The sequence below is a fragment of the Accipiter gentilis genome, chromosome 9, assembly GCF_929443795.1.
Source record: "Accipiter gentilis chromosome 9, bAccGen1.1, whole genome shotgun sequence".
Taxonomy (NCBI): Eukaryota; Metazoa; Chordata; class Aves; order Accipitriformes; family Accipitridae; genus Astur; species Astur gentilis.
This window is the reverse complement of record NC_064888.1, coordinates 32,263,331-32,286,289: the sequence shown is the minus strand read 5'-3', so window position 1 is coordinate 32,286,289 and position 22,959 is coordinate 32,263,331. Positions and strand designations below refer to the sequence as shown.

The 22,959-nt window shown below is 44.9% G+C and overlaps 1 protein-coding gene across 5 annotated transcripts in view; it reads left to right on the top strand.

Moving 5' to 3' along the window:
- The window catches only part of XPNPEP1 (X-prolyl aminopeptidase 1), a 32,709-nt gene extending 17,536 nt beyond the window's left edge, over nt 1-15,173 (top strand). For 4 of the 5 annotated variants that reach the window (XM_049810076.1, XM_049810078.1, XM_049810077.1 and 1 more), the window contains 11 exons: nt 3,365-3,454; nt 4,791-4,841; nt 5,998-6,056; nt 6,749-6,826; nt 7,359-7,430; nt 9,769-9,829; nt 10,643-10,712; nt 11,928-12,101; nt 12,985-13,061; nt 13,791-13,889; nt 14,927-15,173. In XM_049810076.1, the coding sequence (XP_049666033.1) occupies nt 3,365-3,454; nt 4,791-4,841; nt 5,998-6,056; nt 6,749-6,826; nt 7,359-7,430; nt 9,769-9,829; nt 10,643-10,712; nt 11,928-12,101; nt 12,985-13,061; nt 13,791-13,889; nt 14,927-15,055 (960 nt within the window). In that variant the 3' untranslated portion in view covers nt 15,056-15,173. The remainder of the gene's footprint in view (nt 1-3,364; nt 3,455-4,790; nt 4,842-5,997; nt 6,057-6,748; nt 6,827-7,358; nt 7,431-9,768; nt 9,830-10,642; nt 10,713-11,927; nt 12,102-12,984; nt 13,062-13,790; nt 13,890-14,926) is intronic. The other variant, XM_049810079.1, reaches the window with a different exon arrangement.
- The last annotated feature ends 7,786 nt before the right edge of the window (nt 15,174-22,959 follow it).

The following is a 22,959-nucleotide window of genomic DNA, read 5'->3' as shown; positions in this document are numbered from 1 at the left end:
CCTTCCAACTCATTAAGCCGATTTACCCAAAGAATTGTCAGCTTAAGATAAGACAAGTACAGTGAGAGAGGGGAGGGAGAGAGGGAGCGGGGTGAACTCGGGTCATTCTGCCCATGGCTGGAGCATCAGCCTTATGTGGACCGGTGGTAAGAGCTGGAAACTTGCAGAAACTGAAGCAGGGAAGTTGAGCAGGACTTTTGGGAGGGGGCTTTGGGCTTGATCTAAGTGTCTGAAGATGGTTCCCCTTATTTATTTCAGTGGCTTGAGGATATCGGGCAATATGTGACATCTTGTACCGAAGACAGGAGGGACAGGGCGACAGAGGTGTTGCAGCAGGGAACCTTGTGAGGACACGGACAACCTGCAGGCACTGGTTGTCCATGCAGTGAGTGCATCTGCTGAGGGACAGTTGTAGCATCAGAATAATTTCTGTACAGCTGTGCTTGCTATATCTTACCCTTGTACTTGAACTTGGCTGTCTGGGAGACCTGCAGTCCACCTAATATTCCAATAGTCATGAAGGGAGATATTCGAGGAAGGACACAGCAGCAACTACGGACAAATAAGCTGGTTTCCATGCTTCTTGTGTACATCTTTTGTTTGCTAGAGATCACATTCTCTAGAATGCCATCCAGTTTACAGAGATACCTAGTACCTAACAGATATTGAGTAAATACTGCTGTGAGTCAGGGAGCAGTGGTTATTTTCCAGATGTTGCCTTGGAAGACTAGACCCGCTGAACAGATTCTTTTCTTGTGCTGGGTTACTAAACAGTCCAGGTTTACCACCTGCGAATCACAGGGCTCGGATGAAGGGGTTGGTGAAGGAAAAACTAAATTGTAAAAAGTGTTTAGCTGCCAGTCTGCATTCACCCATGACCAGGTTTCTGCCTCATCAAGGCAGGCAGATATTTCCTACCTGTTTAATGTACTGCATGGTTATGCTGCAGGTGTGCGTATGATAACAGCCATACCTGTGACAACAGAGCTAACTCATGGCTTTTTCTGTATACAGGAATTTTAAGAGTGGTCTTAGCTTTGTGTCTTCCAAAAGACACTATCCTAAGAGCAAGGTCTGTTTGTGTATCCCCAGGCTGCCACAGTTTGATACCAGCACAAATCTCTGCTTAAACTTTCCAGCTGTCATGGCCAGAACAGCAGGAACTGTGCATTATTTTTCTCCAGTGATGACATTCACTTATATACCTTAATAGCTTCATTGCACTTGGTTTATCAGGACAGGTGGTAAAACCAAAGAGGTCTGGAAAGTTTTGTTGCTTTCAATGTATCCCTTTAATATGGGATGTGGCTCTCTGTGCACTGACTTGAGGAAATGTGCAGTTTGCCTTGTGTGGGTTTTTTTGTTGTTGTTGTCTTAAAAACCAACAAGACATGTACATGAGGAAGATAGACAGTTTTTGCCCCTGCTCAGGGTTAAATCTTCTGACACCATCAATCCATTTCTAGGTGCAAATGGCCTCTTAATACAGAATACTGACATTTTGCCCACTCTCATTCAGGATAGCAGAAAGCATAGAGTCTGTGGAGCATTTGGGATAAATTGTTGCTCTTTTGAGTTCAGAGTAGAATACCCTTTACTGTAGTTGGAGTCAATGGACTAACCCCAGTTTGGGTAGGTTGCTGTAGATCATTTACACAGAGCATCCATATGGAGAAATACAGCAGGTTTGGCCTAGATTAAGGAATGTAATGGGTTGTAGTGACATTATTTACCCTGTTAGCACTGGAAGTTTTGGCTGATACTGAGTCATTGCAGTGCTACATAACCTCTATACACAATGGGAAAGTCCCTGCCTGAAGATGTTCTGTGCAATAGAAAGCAGGAGAGGAAGGACTGAAATGTCTTGATTAAAAACCACTTAGAGAGTCACTGAAAGAGCCAGAGGTTTCCTAGTTCCTCATGCTGGGTGTTTTTCTCCAGCTCTACACCACTTTACACCAGCTGAGCAACTGGCCTGGGGTGCTTTGAAGAGCCCCAGTGCTGGAAGTCCATCTACTGTCTGGTTCCATCAAAGCCAGATATTGACCCTGGCAAAAATCCAGTCCGTTATTAAACACACATCTGCAAACTCTTTATAGATTTGCCTACAGCTGCATGTAAATATGCTTTTCACAGAAGATTAATAGAACCTACCAGTATCTGTAAAAGTCAAGCCAAACTAAGAACCTGACTGTTGAGAAGTTTTGTCCTGACTCTGATAAAAGGACTTTCTTGACTTTCTTTTGGCTTCTTCAGTACTTTAGTTTCTGCATAATGTAGTGTAACTGTCTTGCTATTTTTAAGAATTTGGAAACTGTAAGCCTGTAGGATTTGCATGAAATTGGTCTTTGAGTGTCTACCAGGCCTTTCCCAGGAATTTGAGTGATGTTTATTTGTATGCTAGTGCATTGACAATAGGAAAACAGCATGTTGCTTGGGCTGTGCTTGTGTAGGTGCTCATCCCATCTCCTGATATATAATGGGTAGAGCAGAGAGCTGTGGGGCAAAAGACTTGTTTTTATTCCTTCTCATGCCAAGTGTGACAAGACTTGGGCAAGTCACCTCAGTTGGTGAATTTCTGAAGACTTGCTCAGAACCAGCCAAGCATTCCTGCTAATCTAAGGACAGCTGATGTTTTGGGAAGTGCACAGTGGCAAGGGATCAGTTACTAGTTCTTCATGCAGGGCCACCCTGTCCAGGCACAGGAAAGCATTGTCTCAAACCACTGATGTAAGCTCCTTTCAGAAGTGGACAGTATGTAAAACTCAGCTTTGCAAAGGCCTTTATGTTTCTTGGGGCCTTGATGTGTTTGTCAGAGCTGTTGATCATTAGAAGTAGTGATGGTCGGTGCTAGAGGGGCCAGAGCCTTGAGGGGCCCACCAGGTTCAGCTCCAGTGCTTGGTACCTGGGCTGGATACCCCTTGCTCCCTGATACTTAAGGGTGACAGGTAACAAGGTGACTTTTTAGGTCTGTTTGCACAGCCTAAATTCCACCTGAGTCCCTGGGATTGGTGTTTCTCATTGGCTGTCTCTGGGCCTTTAGTGTACATCAGCAACAGGAAACCCATGGCTCAGACATTGATATATATGATGTTTAGGACATCCAAATCTTCATCCTGCTTCATGACAAGCTGTTGACCCTTTGGTTCCCTGGATTACCCTGTGGCTGTTCTTCCTTCAGTCATGGACTGTTTCTCCTCTTTATTCCCCAGTGCATTTAGCTGACTACTGGCAACCAGTATCTCACAGCACTGAAGGTTGAGAGAGACTGCCAAAGTAAAAATTGTGGCCAGGCTGAGTTATTAAACCTGTAGGATTATGTAGTCTGACTAATCCACAAATAATCCCTGTCCTTCTGCTGCAGGCTTACCGATACCTCACCCCATATACCCCCATCTGCATTGCAAAAGCTGTGAAGAACGCATCGGAAACAGAAGGCATGAGAAGAGCACATGTGAGTGAAGCCTTGAGAGCCTCCTTGCACTTGGCAAGAGGTTTGCTTTATGTTTAGGAAAAAAAATGACATTTTCCTTTCAGTTCTAGTGTTTTGGATTAAAAAATAAATAAGAATTTGGATGGAAGGATAAAAATGGTTTTCTATCAGGCATCTACTGCTGTTGAAGCAGTTTTTTTGCTTGTTTAGCATTCCCTTGGAGTGAAGAACAACATTTGTCATAGCGCGAGGAACGAACCTTGCTCTGTTGGAAGACCATGCAGACTTGAGAAGTGTTGTTTAGAATACAGGCCATCAAAGTGATGTTCTTTCCCCTTTGCTAGTTCTGTTGTCTTTCTCAGTGGAGTCTTCAAATTGTTATCACTTGAGTAAACACAACCTAAAGAACACAGAGAAATTCTTCAACACATGGTGCAAAACACAGGCCAGGATGTTCAGAAGCAACCAGTGCCCTCAAAGCACTGTGTTTTTGTGTCATCATCATGATACTCTGAAAATGAGGCTGATTTCCCGGAAAGGTTTGTATTTTGAAGCAAAGAATCTGCCTGTGAAACAGGTTCGTGGTGGGGCTGTAGTTTTCTCTTGTTTATTTCCTGTTAATTTTCAAGCAGGAGTTTACACAAGAGGTGAAATGTCCAGAATTGCCAGCCCTGCTTTAACTGGCACTTGTCCCGTATTTTCTGCTACTTTCTTGGGAACTGCTACTTTCTATTTCAATGCTTTTCTTTCCCTGTTAGTTAAAGGGGAGTAAAAATACTTGTACTGACCAGAGACACTTTGTCACCTGCCACCTGAGGACAAAATTGTGCCTTGCTCTTGTACACTTGTCTCCTGCTTCTTGCCCCTGCATGCTTGCAGCATGCAGAAGAAAAGAAGAAAAATGGGGGACATCAGGCAAGAAAGAAGCCAGAAGCTGTGTAACAGACTGTGTGGTGCTTCTGTGCCTGAAGGGCATGTTCCCCTGTCGTATCACCAGATGTGTCGTATGGTTACCTTCCACGATCTGAAATGCAAGGTCTTGTGTGTTGAAGCAAGAGAGACTTGAAAGTCATGTGTGGGGTAAAGCCAGTGTTTGCTGAGTACTTCATAATTCTTCACAGTAAGAGAACTCCCAGTGGTAAACCTTTATTAATGTTTATTTAATTGTCCAGATGGATTTCCAGTGCTTGTATTAATTACAGGATGCAGAACCTGGAAAGACCTCTTAGATCATCTCTTGATTTGTGTTTCTGAAACTTGCAGTTCAAATTCTTTTGCATCAAAAACTGTTTATACTAAGGCTTGATAAATCTCTTTTTCTTCTCAATCCCCTTTTCTTGTGCCTATTTTAACATAGATTAAAGATGCTGTTGCGCTGTGTGAGCTCTTTAACTGGCTGGAGAAAGAGGTAGTGTATTATTTTTTTTTTTTTAACTTGGAGGTTTTATTGCTATGTAAAATTCTTCATTAGCATCAACTTTTTGATACTCTTTATAGTGCCTTTGCTGAAAGTGGGGAAACAGTTGGGGTTTTATCTGTTTTTTTTGGGGGGGATTTCAATCATGCTTTCATCCAAGGCTGAATGAATTTTTTTTGAAAACATACTCCCATTCATTTTACACGGACCAAAGCCAGAGCAAGTGAGAAATGACCTGAACAGGCTTAATATAGTGTTCATACTGTCTCGTGCTGGTTTGATAGTGTAAATCATGAAGTAATACCCAGTTTGGTGCAATACTTTGGAATTATTCTTATGGTAATCGGTGTTGTCTGGCAGTATGGGTAGATTTGGTATTTATGAATGGAGAGGTGCAGTCATGCCCATGTGCAGTGAAAATGGGATAAAGACAAGTTACTCATGTTTTCTCTGGGTTAGAAGTAAACAGTGAAGGTGCAGAGTGCCAGGTGTTACACAGCAACTTACTAAGCTCTGCTCCTTCTGTGCTACTACGTGTCTGAGTCCATTGACTTCACCTATGGAGATGGCTTGAAGACTTCCAGAAGGTGCCTTTTTACATGTCTGAGTACCTCAAGAAATCTGCCTCAGGGGTTATGAAACCTAGGTCTTGCTCCCCTATGTCTGTTGTCCAGTCCTGGGGAAGTTGTGTCACAGGTTAATTAATCAAATGCACAAATTAAAATTTAATGTCCTTTGTTTTTCCTGCAACTGCTTCCATTTCTGGTTTAAAAGCATAAAAATTCTGCTAACACCATGGGCTGTTGGAGACAACTGTTTAAGCTTAGTGTAGCCTGTCTGTGAAGAGATGTTGCCTTGTGAGATGTTACATCTGTGTATATCTCAGTGAAGGTAATGCCGCACTAACTGCTCCCTAGTCAGGGTTCAGCAATCCTGCTGTGACTGTTTCTGCTTCCTGCTTCTCACATGCCCTGCGTAATATTGCTAGGTTTGTATTTGTTATTACTGAGGAGTGAGGGCAGAAAACCTGGAAAGAGGCCATTTCAAGATTGGGTTTCATAACGCACAGGCGAGGCCCGGTGCTTAAACATATAGCATTTTCTTTGCTTGTTGGTGTACTAATTCAGCCTACATCTCTGTCCACTAGGTTCCAAAGGGAACAGTAACAGAAATAATTGCTGCAGACAAAGCAGAAGAGTTTCGCAGGTAAAAAGTAAATCCCTTGTGAGGATGTTTTCTGGGTGGCTTTTTTATCCTTTGTTTTTCTGTTACTCTTTAGAAATCCAGCTCACTCACAGATATATTTTACCTGAGCACAAACCATTACTGCAGGATTTCTTTGAACACTTGAAAGAGTTGGGGAAGAATTGGGTCTCTTGGGAGATACAAGTCCCAGCCCACTGGATCCTATCCCTTTTCCTTTTGACATAGCAATGAGGAGTGCTGCAGGTTAGGACACTTAAATATGAGACAGTTGCTTTCTTACCACAGAGGAGTTGATGTAAGAGTTAGATTTCCTCCTCTTCTGATGGAGAATGAGCACCATCTGTATTGAGAGATACTCCCATATGTACATTGACAGGACCTCTAAAAATACCTTTGAGGAAATAAGTAAAAAAGAGTAAATTGTTCAGGACATCTCTTCCCTGGGTGGTCTGATTGGTAAATTTTCTGCATGTAAGGAAAGAGTGGAGGTGGAAAGCAGGTTTCCACATGGTTGGGAGGATAAGGCTTCGATCTGTACAATTCTCCTACCCAAGTATGCTTGCCCCGATAGCTTTCAAGGCTAAGGGGACGGCTGAGGTGATGTGAAATTGAGGATGAGGCACTCCAGGTGCCCAAGGTGCCTGGTGTGCTCCTCTTGCTTGTGCCATAGTGATCACAATCTTTTCTTTTAGCCAACAGAAAGACTTTGTTGAACTGAGTTTTGCTACCATATCAAGCACAGGTCCAAATGGAGCCATCATTCACTACAAGTAAGATAAACACAGCTTCTCCTTTCATCCTTCAGCAAACATAGTTGGAATGAGCTGTCTAGCTTCTTTGTGGAGTCACAACAGAGTACTCCAAGGAGATGTAGTCACTGTTGATTGCCATTTTGCTTTATTCCACCAGAGCTTCCACACTTAGTAAATAAAGATCTCTCCCTGATGGCAGCATGCATGTATTATGATGCTGATCTGCTCAGGGGCCATAGATAAGGGCTATTTTGGGGGTAGAAGTCTGGGAAGGATGAGTATGAAGTGCAGACTGTACTGAAATATGTCCAGGAACAGATGTTGAGGGGTTTGCTGGAAGCAACAAAGGTATTCACTGTACTGTAGTGCTATTTAGACAGATACACTTCTCGGTATGATCCCTGGCTCAGCCTGTGTGGGATTTCCATCACTGCCACAAGAAATCAGAGCTGACGCATCCAAGCTTGTGCTTAATATGGTTTCTGGACTGTAGACGTGGGCTGGAGACCTTAAAACTACGGAACAAAAAACTTTGTGTTTAACTGAACAGGCCGGTTCCTGAGACCAACAGAACGCTGTCTGTGAACGAGATCTACCTTCTAGACTCAGGAGCACAGTACAAGTGAGTGGGATGAATGGTGCTGAACTGCTATGTTTTCTGCTCCCAGTGACCACCTGCAGGGTCAGCTCACAGTTTCTGTGGCAAGCATGGCAACGTGTAGTTTTGAGCGCAGTGCTATTTCACAGAGAGCTTGCTCATTGTACCATTCTGGGAGGAGTTTGTGGGATTATGAATATAGAATATAGCCAAGTGCATCAGTCAGTGGGTGACTGATCCGTGAAAGGAGGCCCTGAGCTAGGCTCAGGACAGCAGACTAGGGCTGCTGACAAGCCTTGTCTGGGGTAGGGGATGAGATCTAAAAGTACAGTTCCTGTCTGAGTCCCATTACCAGCGTAATGGTAGCTGTGCTGTAGCTGGTGGTGCATGTTTCTGTTGCAGTTCTGCTCAGCTGGCACATTGGTGTTAGAGCTGCAGGGAACAGGGAGCAGGCCTGACTGCCCTGGTTTAGCCTGGGGCTGCCTACACAGCAGCCTGCACAGTTGAGTGAGGCACCTACCCTGCCAGGATCTGCCCTATGGGCAGATTTGACTGATGTTGAGGTCAGGACAAGGTGGGGCAAAGGAGCAGGACAGCACTGCCCTGTGGTGTTCTCTGACTTTCCAGAGAGACTCAGAGGCAGGGTTTCTCATCCCAGTGGCCACTTGGGTCTCAGGTGTGTTTTTGGGAAGGTGTCATGTCTCTTGACTCAGTGCTGTTTTGACAGTGCCATTCAGTGGCCTCAGTCTCTGCAGCTGTTTACTGTGGGACTCTTACTCCATGGAAAATGAAAGAAATGATGTTTTTAACCAGTGTAAATAGAAGAGAAGCAGCTTGTTCAGAAAGATGTAGGACAGGCCTGGCTGCTCCTTTGAGATGAGCTTTGTCTTTAGAGCTATGCCTTTTTGTTATGTCAGTCAGGAAGAGCTTTGAAAAAGAACCATACAGACATCCTTTGATAAGGTTTTCACAAGGAGATCTTTTTTTCCTCCCCTCTTATGGCCTAATTAATGATTTCCTTAGTGCCACTATGAAAAGCAGCCCTTTGAATACAATATAAGCTGGACATCAATGGCACTTACCACAGCATTGTGACAGGGATACTCCGCTTGTCCCTGCTGAGAAGTTAAACCGCGAGTTCTTTATGACCATGGCCTGTGTGTGCTGGGGAGAAGTGTAGGCGCAGGAGTGAGTGTTTCAAAGGGAACTCATTATTTCAAGAGCTTCTGTGTTTTTGACAGCAGGCTCAAAATTATATTTGTGGAAGGAACTTGGAGCCAGTTTCTGCTTCTAGAAATCTTAGCACAAGACATCCTGAGGATGAAGGGGGACACTCTACTCCCTTACACTTCCCTTCCCTGAGCTGGTAGCTGTCATTTGTGCATAAGTATATATTTTTAAGCTGCTAATGAATCATCTTCCATACAAATAGACTAAATTTGGTCTTCTCTGTTCTGGTCTCAGTGGGCAGGTACCAGTTGCTAAGCCTCAAATTAGCATCATTTTTATGAGCAGTTTAGATTCTAATTTGAGAAGAGCTTTGGGATGCTTATGGGTGAAAGATAACATTTTGAATTGTAAATCATTATTGCTACATCTGGGACCTGTGTTCGGGAATTTTTGAGATTAGGAACTTGTCCTGGTTTCAGCTGGGATAGAGCTAACTGTCTTCCTAGTAGCTGGTACAGTGCTATGTTTTGAGTTCAGCATGCGAAGAATGTTGATAACACTGATGTTTTCAGTTGTTGCTCAGTATTGTTTAGACTATAGTCAAGGATATTTCAGCTTCTCATGGCCAGCCAGGGCACAAGAAGTTGGCACAGGACACAACCAAGGCACCTGACCCAAACTGGCCAACAGTGTATTCCATACCATGGGACGTCCCATCTAGTTTAGGAACTGGGAAGTGGGGGGGTCAGGGAATCGCTGCTCAGGGACTGGCTGGGTGTCGGTTGGCGGGTGGTGAGCTATTGCCCTGTGCATCATTTGTACATTCCAATCCTTTTATTACTACTGTTGTCATTTTATTAGTGTTATCATTATCATTATAGTTTCTTCTTTTCTGCTCTATTAAACCGTTCTTATCTCAACCCAGAAGTTTTACCTTTTTTCCCGATTTCCTCCCCCATCCCACTGGATGGGGGAAGTGAGTGAGCGGCTGCGTGGTACTTAGTTGCTGGCTGGAGTTAAACCACGACAGAACTGTTACATCATGTCTTGCGTAGCACAGAGCAGATGACTTTACCCAGTTATGAGTTTGGTTGATTTGCTGCAGTGTGACTGGGTTTTCTGTGTATTCTTAACTTTGACCTTTGTTTTTCCCTCATCCCTTCGCTTACTGCATCTTTGTTTGCCTCTGAAGAGATGGTACAACAGATGTGACCAGGACAATGCATTTTGGCACACCATCAGCCTATGAAAAGGTAAGTTGGCACCTCAGTGTGGTTTGCGATCTGACCCTTATTATTAGAGATACTTAAAGAAATTAGTAATGATGTGCCCTATTGCTATGGTTATTTATTTAATAATATGTGACAGCATTTTGATAAAGACTGAAAAGGAGGCTGTCAGACTTCCAAAATATAAACCAAGTGATTTAGAGAATGACACCTTTCTATCTTGAAATGCACACCTCTCATCTGCAAAGTGACATCTCTCCTCTAAGAAATAATAAAATCAGCAGGCTGAGAATAAACATTACTGGCTTGTCCAACATGGGAGTTAGAGGGGGTTAATTTAGTGCAAAGCTCAGTGTCTAATGCAAGGCTGCAGTAGTGGTTTGTGTCTAGTGTACTGTATCAAAACCCAGTCTTGGACTTATCTGAGAAGATCCATGTTGGAAATTCAGCAACGTAATTCTGTTTATTTTAAATTGCGTCTTTAATTAAAAATAATTCCATCATTATAGTTCACTCAGTCATGAAAATATGCTGTAGGGTACGCTCAGGAAGTAAAACTACAGCCACAAAGTGTATCAGTCATGTAGGTCAGGTGAATTCTGCTGCTAAACCTGCAGTCTGTGACAAATTCTCCATAATTAGTGGAGAAAGATCTTCAGAGTAATTTAAACTCTTTCTACTCATGGTTTGCTTTGGCATTGCCAGCCATAGGAGAGCATGAGCAAGTCTTCCCAGATTCTCTGCAATTTGCTACAAGATGCAGTCTTTCTTTCCATTCCTGGGGAAGACAAAGTTTTGCCTCTCCCTGTTTACTTATGGCACACATTTCTTTGACAGGAATGCTTCACCTATGTCCTGAAGGGACATATAGCTGTGAGTGCAGCCATCTTCCCAAATGGAACCAAAGGTATGTTGGTGAGTTGGAGTGTTTTGACCACAACAATGACCTCTGAAGAACCATTGAGTGGTCTGAGCGCAACATTATGGTTGACAGGTCCAGATGTGTTAGGCAGATGTTGATGTAACTGTCTGTGTCTGTTTCCATCACAACATTTTGGATTCCGGATTCCTGATGCCTTCTCTCTCAGCATCAACCAGTGCTGAAAATTCTGAGGGGGGAAGTCTGAAGGGTGTTCAAAGTGCTCTGGTTCTAGGGTGATAGTGACTTTCATCAGTCAATGGCACTCTAACACATCTGTGGCCTTTCTGTGCTTGGAAGTTGTCTTTATGCTTTACTCATGGCCCTGTCAAAGTGAGAGGTCACTTTCCAGCTTCAAAAGGACTGGCTAATTCTCTTCCAGTTAATGTGAAATCTCTTTTATCAGCGAGCAGCATGGGAAAATGACACACAAAGGAGCTCTCTTGATTTTATGCAGGAGAAGCTGACATACATTCACCTCTGGTGAATTTGTTGCAGAGCTATTTTCTCCCTCATCAGACACTTTACACAAAGATGCCTCTTTTTAGTTTTCTCCAGTTTGTGTTCTTGGGTAGGTGAGGAAAATGCAGCTGTGTTGTGGTACAAGAAATCCCAACTGAAATTGGAGGGTGTCTGAACTTGGACATAGGGGCTTGCTGTTCACATGCAGGCAACAGAAATTCTCTGCATTGTGGTTGAAATGATCTGAAATGACTGGACATCCAGGCAAGAAGTCTGGCTGATTAGTTCACCAAATACAATTGGCAGGTCTTCTACTTTGAATTCACTTAGTGCAGCTAACTTTAAGAAAGATACTGAATTCTCTGGGACATTTGACCACTAGATTCTTTTCTGAAGGTCCTAGTGGAGCAAGCAGCAGTGCAATGTTTCTGGTACAGACCGTCTTCTGAAGAGCTGTGTAACAGGAAAGAGAGAGAGGGGCTCTTTAGTTGAGAAAGAGCTTGAATGTCAGACTTGCCAAATCTGCCCTGTAACTTCTAACAATTCAATGACTTGCTTTCTTTGGTTGGTGGTGGGGTTTTTTTGAGAGGGTGGTGGTGGTGGTTTTCTTTGGTTTGGTTGGTTGGGGTTTTTTTGCATGTTTTCCAGATTTGAGCCTTCAGTGTGATTATCAGCATCTCCGAGGGAACCTGACTTGATCAAATTGTCTCTCCATGTCTGTCTCTTCCCCTTGGCCTGCAGGTCATCTTCTAGATTCCTTTGCCCGCTCTGCCTTGTGGGACTGTGGTTTGGATTACCTACACGGGACAGGACATGGAGTTGGCTCTTTCCTAAATGTACATGAGGGTCCTTGCGGCATTAGCTACAAAACCTTTGCAGATGAGCCTCTGGAGGCTGGCATGATTGTCTCTGATGGTATTTAGCATTGGTTATTCTCTCTGGTTACTGGGGAAGGGACCAAGCTCTTTAAGATGCAGAGGGAATAAATCTGACAATGGTGTAAAGGAAAGGTAGGATTATAAGCTCTGGTCCTGCCTCCTCAGTTTGTTATTTTAATTGTCATTTAAGCTCTCTGGGTAAAGACCCTCATTCTAGCTCTTTCACCTTCCATAAAGCATCTTTTCAGTCGGGTGCTGCAGGTCTGCTTCCTGCTGTCTACAGTTCAAACCTCAGCAGAGCTGTGCTGCTGACCAGCCCAGCTCTGGCATGCTGCCTCCCCTTCTGCAGTAGAAGAGCTGGCTACAGTACAAGGTGGACACCAAGCTTTCAGGAGCTAATCCTGTCTTTGCTATCGGCTATTTGAGGCAGCTGTTAAATCTTTACATGCCTTACTCTTCCAGTAGTAAATTAATAGCCTGCTGGGGTTTTCTGAGAGACTTACATTCCTTCAGGGCTGCAAAGTCCTCTCAGGGAGTCAGGGGAGCACTCTAAAATAAGTAAGTGTTTTGGGGAAGGTGTTACCCATCTGCCTTTCATAAAGACGTTAATATTTTCAGAGTTTCTGGTATTTGGAACACATGTACTCTGTGCTCTCTCTTGACTTGCAAGGAGACTCTCTGAGCTTGAGGGCTGTCTGTCTTGTTTCTTCTCTTTTTGAGAACTTTTGCTGTCACCTTGCTTGGGGCTTCTGTGCAGATTAAGTAGAGTCAGCAATTTGTTTGCCTCTGTGGATGCCTGATGTCAAGATTGCGTAGTGACTTCAGTGGACTAAAGCTATGGAAGGGAAGTTTGGCCATAGGGAGTAAGTGCTTGCACGGTGCAGCTATGTGGCTTAGTTAATTACTGTCTGTTTCTGCAGAGCCTGGGTATTATGAAGATGGGTCCTTTGGGATCCGAATAGAAAATGTTGTCCTTGTGATCCCTGCTGAAACCAAGGTGAATGACCTGCTCAAGATGCACTTTTCTCCATGACTCACTTGTTTTAAAACTTAAAGTACTGGAACTTGGGGTGGGACCATGCTACAGACAGCTGAATCCTACTCAAGACTCCTGGTCTCCAAACTCCTGCTTTGGTGAAGACTGATTCTAAGACTGCCTTACTAAGGGGGGCACAGAAGACAGTTCTGCTTCTGCAGGGTTTCCATAGGTTGAAATGTGTATGTGAGAGTTGTTTTAAAATGTTTTCTGTCTGGATGTCAAAGACCAGAAGCAAATTTATTCAGCCCCTTTATTCATCTTTTATCAACCCTTTATTCAGCTGTAGAGTTGGTTGATCTTCTCAAGGCGGGATCTTTTTCTCTGATAGAGAGTCCTCAGTGGCCATAGAAACACAACTACAGACAGATTTTGACATTATATTTGCTGGTCTGGCTGCCTTATGCTTTTAGAAATGCAAACTGAAAATGACCATATATAGTCATGAAGCAGAGTCCTGTACTGTGACCTGGGACATGGCCTTTAAAAAGTGACCATTGAAAGAAACAGCTAAGGTTTATATTGAGATTCCTTGATTGAGCTATAAGAAAAATGTTATTGTAAATTGCTACCCTCTCATCTGAATGTTACAAGGGTTGTTCTGTAGTGATGACCTGAACCGAGAAGTAAGTGTGATCTGGCTAGAGCTGCTTCTAAAAATTTACAGCCCTGTTTGTTTTTCTGCTGCAGTACAATTTCAAAAACAGAGGGAGCCTGACTTTTGAACCCTTAACCCTGGTTCCAATCCAGACGAAAATGATTGATGTTAATTTGCTGACACAAAAAGAGGTAAGTGAAACAGTAGGTTTGTATTACATTCTTTGCACTAGAACCAGCGTGTTGTGTTCTGTTTACAGGAACCACTGGCCTCTGTTCCGTTTCATAGATCCAGAGACCAGTCCTGAGCAATCTGACTTAATTTTAAACTTGATTCAGCTTTGAGTGCGAGGGTAGACTAGACGAGCTCTCCAGAGGTCCTTCCAACCTAAATTATTCTGTACTGAAGGCAGCGAGCACCCTTCCAATGATGTTATTTTGGTAGTTCCTTTGGTATGGTATTTGCTGCTATCACCTCTTTTCCTTCTCCTGCCTTAATTTGCTTCTGTCCGACTATCATGCTGTCTCCCCAGAGACTTATACTAATGAATGTCCCATGTTGTTGTCTGGATCCACTTGTGACCAAGCCCATTCAGCCACACCACATTCTGCAGTACATACGGACTCTGAGCAGACATCAATGATACCTGCTCAGCAGCAGTTGTTCCTGAATAGCTTTGTACTCTAAACTTTCTGTTTAGGTGTCCCGCTACCTTCACTGTGTCATGTTTCATCCTGTTTTTCTAGCATATTCTTTATTTTGCCTCAACCCATCATCCTCTTCTGAATGATAGTCCTATTTGCATTTCCTTTTTCTGAAGAGGACTGTGAAGAGTACCAAGATCTGCTGTAACGTACCTGTTCAGATCAATAGGGCAACATGTGTCTCAGGACTGCATTGTTCAGTTACAAATTTGCAAAGCTATTTACTAGACTGTGCCAAGGTAGCTATTTGGACTTGCTGGAGGCAGTGGTTTGCAGAGACTTGAAATACTTGTCAGCTGAACTGAACCTTGGCTCCTCTGAAAACCTGGGACAAATTGCTTCAGTTCCTGCCCTCATTAAATTTACAAGTCACTTCCACACATTAGAGGTCTGTCTCTTTGGGACAGGATCCCATCCCAGCCTAACAGCTCAATCCCAAGGAGCACAAGGGCCTACAAATGTCTTTGGCTGTACATAACCCTTCAGCGTTTATACTGAATGTCATACCCCCTCCCTTTCTCTAGTGTAACTGGGTGAACGACTACCATCAGAAGTGCAGGGAAGTAATTGGAGCAGAACTGGAGAGGCAAGGCCGGCATGAAGCTCTTCGGTGGCTCATCCAGGAGACAGAGCCTCTCATCAGAGTTCAGTAGCACCACAGCTGTCTGTGATGTATAGAACATCAGGACCACTCAGTGTCACACTAACCTGCGTCTTTGTGGCCCTTGACACCGCTGGGAGAACGTTCTTCAATAAACCTTTGGAAATCAGGAGGGGATTTAATGTAGTGTTTCTCTCCCCACAACACGTGTGGGTAATGGGGGGGTAAGCAGGGTTGCTGTCTGAACAATTTTTTTTTTTTTTGGGGGGGAGGGGTTGACAATAGAAAGCAAACAAAATAAATAAGCATGTTGCCTTTGAAACAGGGGTCTTATTGAAATAATCGTTCTAAGAGGCAATACTGGAATATTTTATACTCTCTGATTTTTCACTGTGAAAACTCAGTATTTTTGCATACTTGGGTTCCAGTTGCTAAAATGCTACCCACACAGCAGGACTGATTACTGAATAAAAGATTCCAACCCGCTGTTTGCTCTGTCTGCCTTCTCTTGCAGTCAGTGATGTGTTGGGTTTGACAGACTGAAGAAGGGCAAGAACCAGATTAATTCCACCTTTATGTGTGCATCCAGCTCAGACAGTGAAGAAATATGTATAGGGCTGCCTTGTGCTAGGCGCTGGGCAGATGTTGAGGAGAGGCCTGGCAGGAGCAGTCAGTTCCGTCTGCTTTGTGACAGATCGTGGAAGGGATGTGGTGACACCCAGCAGAGGTTTATGTGTGCAGCGCACCCAGGCCAGTACTTCTATTGTTACGATGTACTGAGTACTTGTATAACCCTTGGCAGCACAGGATGCGTGGGCAGTACCATGGAATTACAGCTCTTCCTGGACACAAAGCAATTATTAAGTTTTTTTAAAAAAATGCATATAATGGACAAAAGAAGCTCTCTGCAACTTTGGTTCAAAATCAGCCTGGCCTTGCTCACCAGGAACCGTGCTCTGGACTGCCATGCAGTGCACAAAGACATCTAGTGGTTAAGCGAGCTACTACAAGTTAAACACAGGTAGGAGAGCTTGTCACGCCGGCAGGGGAGTGCTCTGAAAATCACTGCGTGCTTGTGCATCAAAGCATTGTCTGTAATGTTACGTGATGGGGTGAGAAGATGTTTACTAAAGAAGCAGTCATTCTTAACATTTACACTGAAAGTGTTCTGATCAAACTCGAGTTCAATATTAGATCTAAAAAGAGCAATCGGGTAACAGCAACTCGCATTCCTGATATTTTAAAGAAATGTTCTGTGCAAATGGAAGGGTTCTTATACATAATTTTCTTCCCCTCTTCCCCCCCGGAAATTCTGAGAAGGAAATATTAATCTCTGTTAAATGCTTGAAATTAGTATTTCCCTCAAGAGTTCTGGAAATTGGAAGCAGTATGGTGTGGCCAAACAAAAGGACTGGGAAGCAAAACAAAGTTGCCTGGCCTCCTAGCTATGTTATCCAGGGAGGTGATAAAACCAAAGTGCTGTAAGTGCTTTAAAAGGTCATTTTCACACCCCAGCCTCTGCAGATAGGTGTATGTATTTAAATACCCAAGTGGTTTCCCACCACCACCTGGAAGTATTAGCTTTCATCTCAGCTGTGTCTACGGGAAACCCGGCTCACATACCAACCACTCCACAGTGGCTGACGTGTACGTGCTATCGACTAAAACAGATCAGAGAAAACATTTCTTCCAAAGGTGCCAGTTGCCTCTGTAGGTACTGACTGTGCCACAGGATCAAAGGACAAGTGGGGGATCTCCGAACAGGTTGTGCTGTGACAAATTGGGACTTTCCCAGCAAAACCGATGTGGACGCAGTGAGGCTGAACGATCAGGGAGTTGTCAGCTGGACGGTGCAGCCTCCCCGGCCGGCTGGGAGACCTCGGAGCCTGGAAGGCAGCTCCTCTCTGGGCTGATGGTAGAAGTTCCAGCAGACTGCTGGTTGGCGTAGACCCACGCAGGGCTGCGCTGCTGACTGCAGGTGTTCCCAAGAATGGCGTCCTGGATGTCCTGGCAAAGACCCAGCCTGGGTAGGTCTCTCCTCAAACTCGAGGGCAAGTGTTTCCCAGGGGAAGGCAGAAGAGAAGGATTTCTACTGAGCGGTGAAACGCAACAGCAAGGGAAGCTTTTGTCCTCTTGACCCAAAGCCACCGTGGTTGGCTCAGGCACCTCAGTGGAGAGGGGGGACATGACACCAAAAGCAATTTGCTAGGTTTGAATGGCCTTATTAGACATTTTCCCCACCTTGATTCCCTCTTTACAGTCAGATGCCAACCTGGGGCCATTCCCACCCAGATCCCAGAAATTCATGGCTCTTTCCCATCCCAAAGTCCCCTCCAGTGCACAGGGCCAGAGGTGAAGCAATCCAGAGACTTGTCTTCTGGCACCAGCTCAGGGACCCTCAGCAGGTACCTCCTGCCCATCACTCCCCAGCTCTTCCCTCCATGCCACCTCGACCTCGTGGGCTTTTGTTGCAGGGAGTCTGCCGCCACGTCTTGGTCACAGCTTGGAGATCTTTACCCCTTTCTTGGATTTGGCACCCGAGCAGAGGGAGACAGGGTGTTTCTCAGGGCAGGGCTGGCTGACACGCATTCCTAACGCTAAGGCGTTTGTCTCCCTCCGTGAAAACACAACTATGTTTTATATCCTTTCCTGTCTGAGCTTCAGGTTTCCAATGGAAATTAAACTTGGCTTCTTTTTTTCTTCTTCCAGGTTTTGATTTATTCCATCAGTACCTGCTTTCCCTGGGTGGTCTCCCCCTTCCCCTCCCCTGGTGGAAGGAAAAAGTTAAGGAAGAGAAAAGCAAGGAAAAGAATGAATAGAAACCAAGTTCCTATCAGGTTTGGGTTTTATTTTTGTATGAGTGCCATTCACAGAAATAACCAGAAAGTTATGCTTTTCAAGTGAAAAGTGTAATTTTATTTGATTTAAAAAAATATAATTTCCATAGTGTTTTTTTTTCTTGTTGTGGGAAGGAAGGGGCATTTTCCATAACAGCATGCTTAATGGTCTATTTTCAAGCCTTTCAGTTTTGCAGTGTTTTTAAGGCAGTGGGTGTCTCATAGTTTTAGATCATGCTGCAAAGCACATTTCTGCCTCTTATACAGCCTGTCTTACAGGGGTGCTTGCTGGTGTAAGCCTGTCCAGTCCTATCACTTCATCAACCCAGGAACTCAGCGGGTAGTTGTACCTCACCACCACCACGACCTGATCCCATTTCTACCCATGGGACAGGACTTCAGCAAATGCAAACCATACTCAAGGTCCATGTGGCCACCCTGATTTATGGCACCAGAGCACTTCCCTCACTGTCCCCTGCCCAGCTGTCAATGGTTGTGCTAGAAATCTCCAGCTATGCTATTACTGTGTTTGGGGGATCTGAAATTCTTTGTTTCCCTTGGAATAAAAATGTTACAGCAGGAGACAGACCCTATTTTTCAGTGAGGAATATCCACATCGGCTTTACTGTTCAATCACGAATCATGACGTGTGCATGGGCAATGTGCCCGTTGGTGTACAAGGCTTTTGAGGCAAATAGACCATTTCTCCTTGAGCAGAAGGATTCGTATTCATTCATCACCAGCAACAAATGCTCCTTCCCTCCATAAGCCTGGTGACTGCTTGGCTTCTGCACAGTCACCCCTCCTTCCTCAGTCTGAGGGTACTACCTTAAGTGTGCCTGACAGCAGTAAAATCCAGTTGTTTTTTAACTTAAATGGCTCATAACTCATCTGTAATGAAAACCCCACTGTTGTTGGCATGACTATTAAACCCATCGCTTTCCGTGACAGCTACTGGAGCAAGTTTTGATTACCCCAGGCCAGCCTTAGCAAGAAAAAGAAAACTTCTGAGAAGATCGCAGCTGAGGACCTCCTCAGCAAACCCATCAAACCAGCCTGACGTTCAGGCTACACACAGTGAATTAGTTGCCCAGTAATGATGAGGGGCTGGGGTGTGTTGTGGGGCACGGATGCTTATGCCTGTGGTTCCTTCAGCAGACAGTGACAGGGAGAGCCGGCTGGTTGGAGCAGCCAAGTATTAAAGTTCTCCTGCGGATCAGGAGATGACATCTTTCCTTTGCCACTTCTCTTCTCCGTCACGTGGTGCTCTGAGGGGTCTCCCGTATGTGGTGTGTGGCTGCGGACAGCATGGAAGACACCCGCATTTTGGAAGATGCTCATGAAAGGCTGAATTAGGATCCTCAGTCCTTCAAGAGACCACCTAAAACACGCCTGTGTGTTGGCACCTGATGCCTGGAGAGGAGCTGTCTTTGCCCAACACCATCTTCTTTTTACACTCAGTGGGGGTGACTTGGCTGCAGGTGCTAAGGATTATTGCCATTTATTTTTGCTGACATGTGGCAGTTCACAAGTCATTCTCAGAGTCCTCTGTCTTCTTTTTGGGGAAGAAACTGCAGGCCTGGGCATCTGGCGGAGGTGTCTGGAGATCAGGAGTTAAGTTGCCTGGTGTCACTGCCCTCAGCTTGTTTTACATGATTAGGACAAAACTCCCCATGGCTTTGAATGTAATAAGAAAAAAAAATGAAACAAGAGCCTCTGGAGGGTAGAAATATGAACTGGGTTAGTGCTTAATTAAGTTGCCTATTAACAGTTGTGTAGTGGCCTGGAAGAATTTTAATGTACCAATTAAAGCAAGAAGCTATCTCTGCAGCTTTCCACCACCTCTGGGGACACTGTCAAGAATGGGGAGCTTGCAGATCAAGTGCTGTTTATTTTTCTCCTTCCAGCTTGTTAAAAATCATTCTAAATTTGGGATGTGGCGGATGCCCACGGATGTGTTTCCTTCTGCAAGGCGGTGGAGTGATATCTGTCTGATGAAGATTAGCATGGGAAAGAAACTGGACCGTAATGCTGTCTGACCCCATAAACCCCCTCCTGTTTCTTACGGTTTCTCCGTGTTGCTGCACAAGGAGGAGGGGGTTTGGTGGCCGCAGCACGGCTCCACGCTGACAGCGGGGTGAGTTGGTTTGGCACATACAGCCTGGACAGACGACTCGTTTGAAAGGGATGTGCTGAGTTACCCTGTCTGTTTGCTGGCCATCCCATCACCGCGTCGCACCACCCTTCAGGATCTTGTCTGGCTCCATCGTAAGCTGCAAGGATGGGGAGGTCCCCCTCCAAATGCGCCTTGTGCGATGTGCTCAGAGAGCACGGATGCTCTGATGGCTAGGAACCTTCTGATGTACAGCCAGAAGGTACTTAAGGCCATTTTAGTGCCATTTGCTCAAATTGCTCTTTTGCCCCTGTTGCTCACCCTCCCAAACGCGCTGCTGAGGAGCAGTTGTACCTCCTGCCTCTGACCAGCCCGAGCAAGCTGACCTGGTGCCATCGCTGCGCCCAAGCCCCCACTCATCCTTCTTGCTCCAGGAGGAACTCATGAGAGGACTTACTAGCAAAATCATAAGGGCTTTAAGGGCTTTAACCATCGCGTTCCTTGAGAGCTGTTTTTTTGGAATAAGAGGAAGAATTTTAACCCCAGGGTTGGTATGTCATTTTTAAAGGGGGAAAAAAAAAAAATTAAGTAGAGGTTGGGAGTTTTCCATTTAGAACTTGTTGGAACAAGGCTGTCTGACAATTTTTGAAACTGTATTAAAATATTTTTTGACATAAACCTGATGAAACCTGGCCCTAATCCCCTGTGCAGATTGAATTTTGAAGACCTTGAATTTTTCAGATAAGAAACACAAAACCATAAAAAACCCCCAAAGTCAAACATTTTGCTGAAAAATTCCTGCTGCAGTGATTACACTACTCCTGAGAAACAGGAGTAGCAGCTAAGATGCAGTGAGCTGTGTTCATCCTATCAAACAGAGCTAATACCTTGTGTTTGCTTTCCATAGTCAGTGGAGAGAGATAGGTAACCTCAGAAATGATGTAGTGTACTTGTGAGTTGAAGCATCCTTTTGCAGTTATTGCCTTCTGCGGTGGTGTCCCCCCTGTCCCCGCTTAAGCCATAACCACCAGTGGGGGTTGTGATGGCTGCATCCACATCCAGCTTACTCTGGACTTTGGGGGATGGATGGCAACATGGTAGCCAAGGGCTGTCTGGAACCCTGACCCAGACGTCTCGGTGGTCTGCAGCTATGACTGTAAGCCAATCATCTTACTCTATAAATAGTGGACAGCCAGTGCCTTGTTGAGCTCTCCCGCATGGCAGTGGACTGGATGCCAGGATCTCCCCCTGAGTAGGGCTGCTTCTCAAGGTTACTCCTCAAGGTTGAGAAATTCCTTGCCGCCACAGATTCTTGGTGATTAATAGCATGCTAAACTTTGAAATCTTAGCTGAGTGATTTAAATGATTGATTGTGCCTATATAATCCTTCGGACATAAACCGTTGGCCATGTCTGGGACTAGGGGTGGATCCAGCCACACCTGGACTCCTCTCTGAGGAGTTTAGAAAGCAAGGGGATCCTTTCTGAACCTCATGACTCAATGGGAGGGTCTCCCCGACAGTTTTGTCTGACTCTGACCGCTATGCAGTAAATAATCAAGCGTACCTTGCCATCGAATCTTGTTAAACCACTTTTGCATTTACCATTGAACTTTGTTAACTCACTGTTTTGTATCAATAAAGTATATTGCTGCTTCTCTCTTACAAGTGAAGTGCATGACTCCATCTGTGACACCTTCTCCATTGACTTGACAAGCAGACAAAGCTGCTCTCTCAGACACCTCAGGCACATGGTTATGGCTAGGTGGAATAAATAAACCTGTGTTCAAGTGACAAGACTTAGGATTGGCGTGCAAACCTCTCCTTCACTTTGGGCAACGCTTCCCACTTGGGACCTTCACTGACCCCCCTCTGGGAGCAATGCTATGTGGTCAGTTCTGAAGTGCTTGCATCATTTACAAAGTTCTCAACTGTTCAGATTTTAAAAATGTTTCAAATCCAGACCAATGGGCAGCTCTGAATCAATCAGATTTTGAATACAGCTGGATGAGAAATGCCATGGTAAGTGTGTGCTGAGCCAGGTGAGCAGCTTGGTGGACCACACTCCTGGCCAGTGGCCATTTGGTCATCCTCACCCGATGCCGAGACTTGCCGTGGCATCTGCGAGCAGGCAGCACCGTAAGCCAGTACAGACTAGCGAGCAAACTGTCATCCCACGTCTGCTACCCACAGCCAAGCTATGATAACACGCGTTCCTTCTATGATAACACGCGTTCCTTCTAACCTCTTCTCTAGCTTATGGCAAGGCAGTTTAAAAGGGCTCGCCACCCGGGGCAGAGATGTCAGGTGCAGTTACCGTCTTTGGGTTTCCCACAGGGGAATGAGGACAAAGGTTTCCACTTGGCAAAGCAAATAACCCTGGGCATTGATGCTTTTGCATTTCCTTCCTGAAGGCCGTGGGTAACGGTACCTGCACGCCTTGCAGCGCAGGGGATGTGGTAGAGATAGATGCCTCATGGAGTTAACTGCTGCTTGCTAGTCAGATGGCATTGCCCTGCTTCTGCTGCAGAGCAGAGGCGACAGGAGGCAGGTGCCTGGGCTGTTGCTTAAAAAATAGTGCCTCTCCACAAAAGCACTGTTTAAGGATGCTTTTTAGTATAACCACTGGAGCAAAGTTGGCTGCTTCCGTAACACTGTAATGCAAACGTCGTGTGTTTGCCCCACAGCAACCAGCGAGTCAGCAACACAAGCTCCTTCCTGGGCAGCAAGCGATGGGTAGGACTGCCTCTACTTTGGGATAGTCAGCTCCTTACGAAGCCAGGCTTAAATGTAACCACTCCTGCAAAAAAGCTCACCTGAAAGCATTGTTAGTTGTGATAATGCGAGCGGCCTGATGGAGAGATAACCAGCTCCCTCACCCTTCTTCACAAGGTCTTTCCACCAAAAGCTGCAAACCCATTTTACATTAAAGGCTCAGCATAGCTACAAGGAGGCTTAGCAGGACTCAATTTTTAATTGTGAAATATCAACAGAGACTGCTTTTTTGC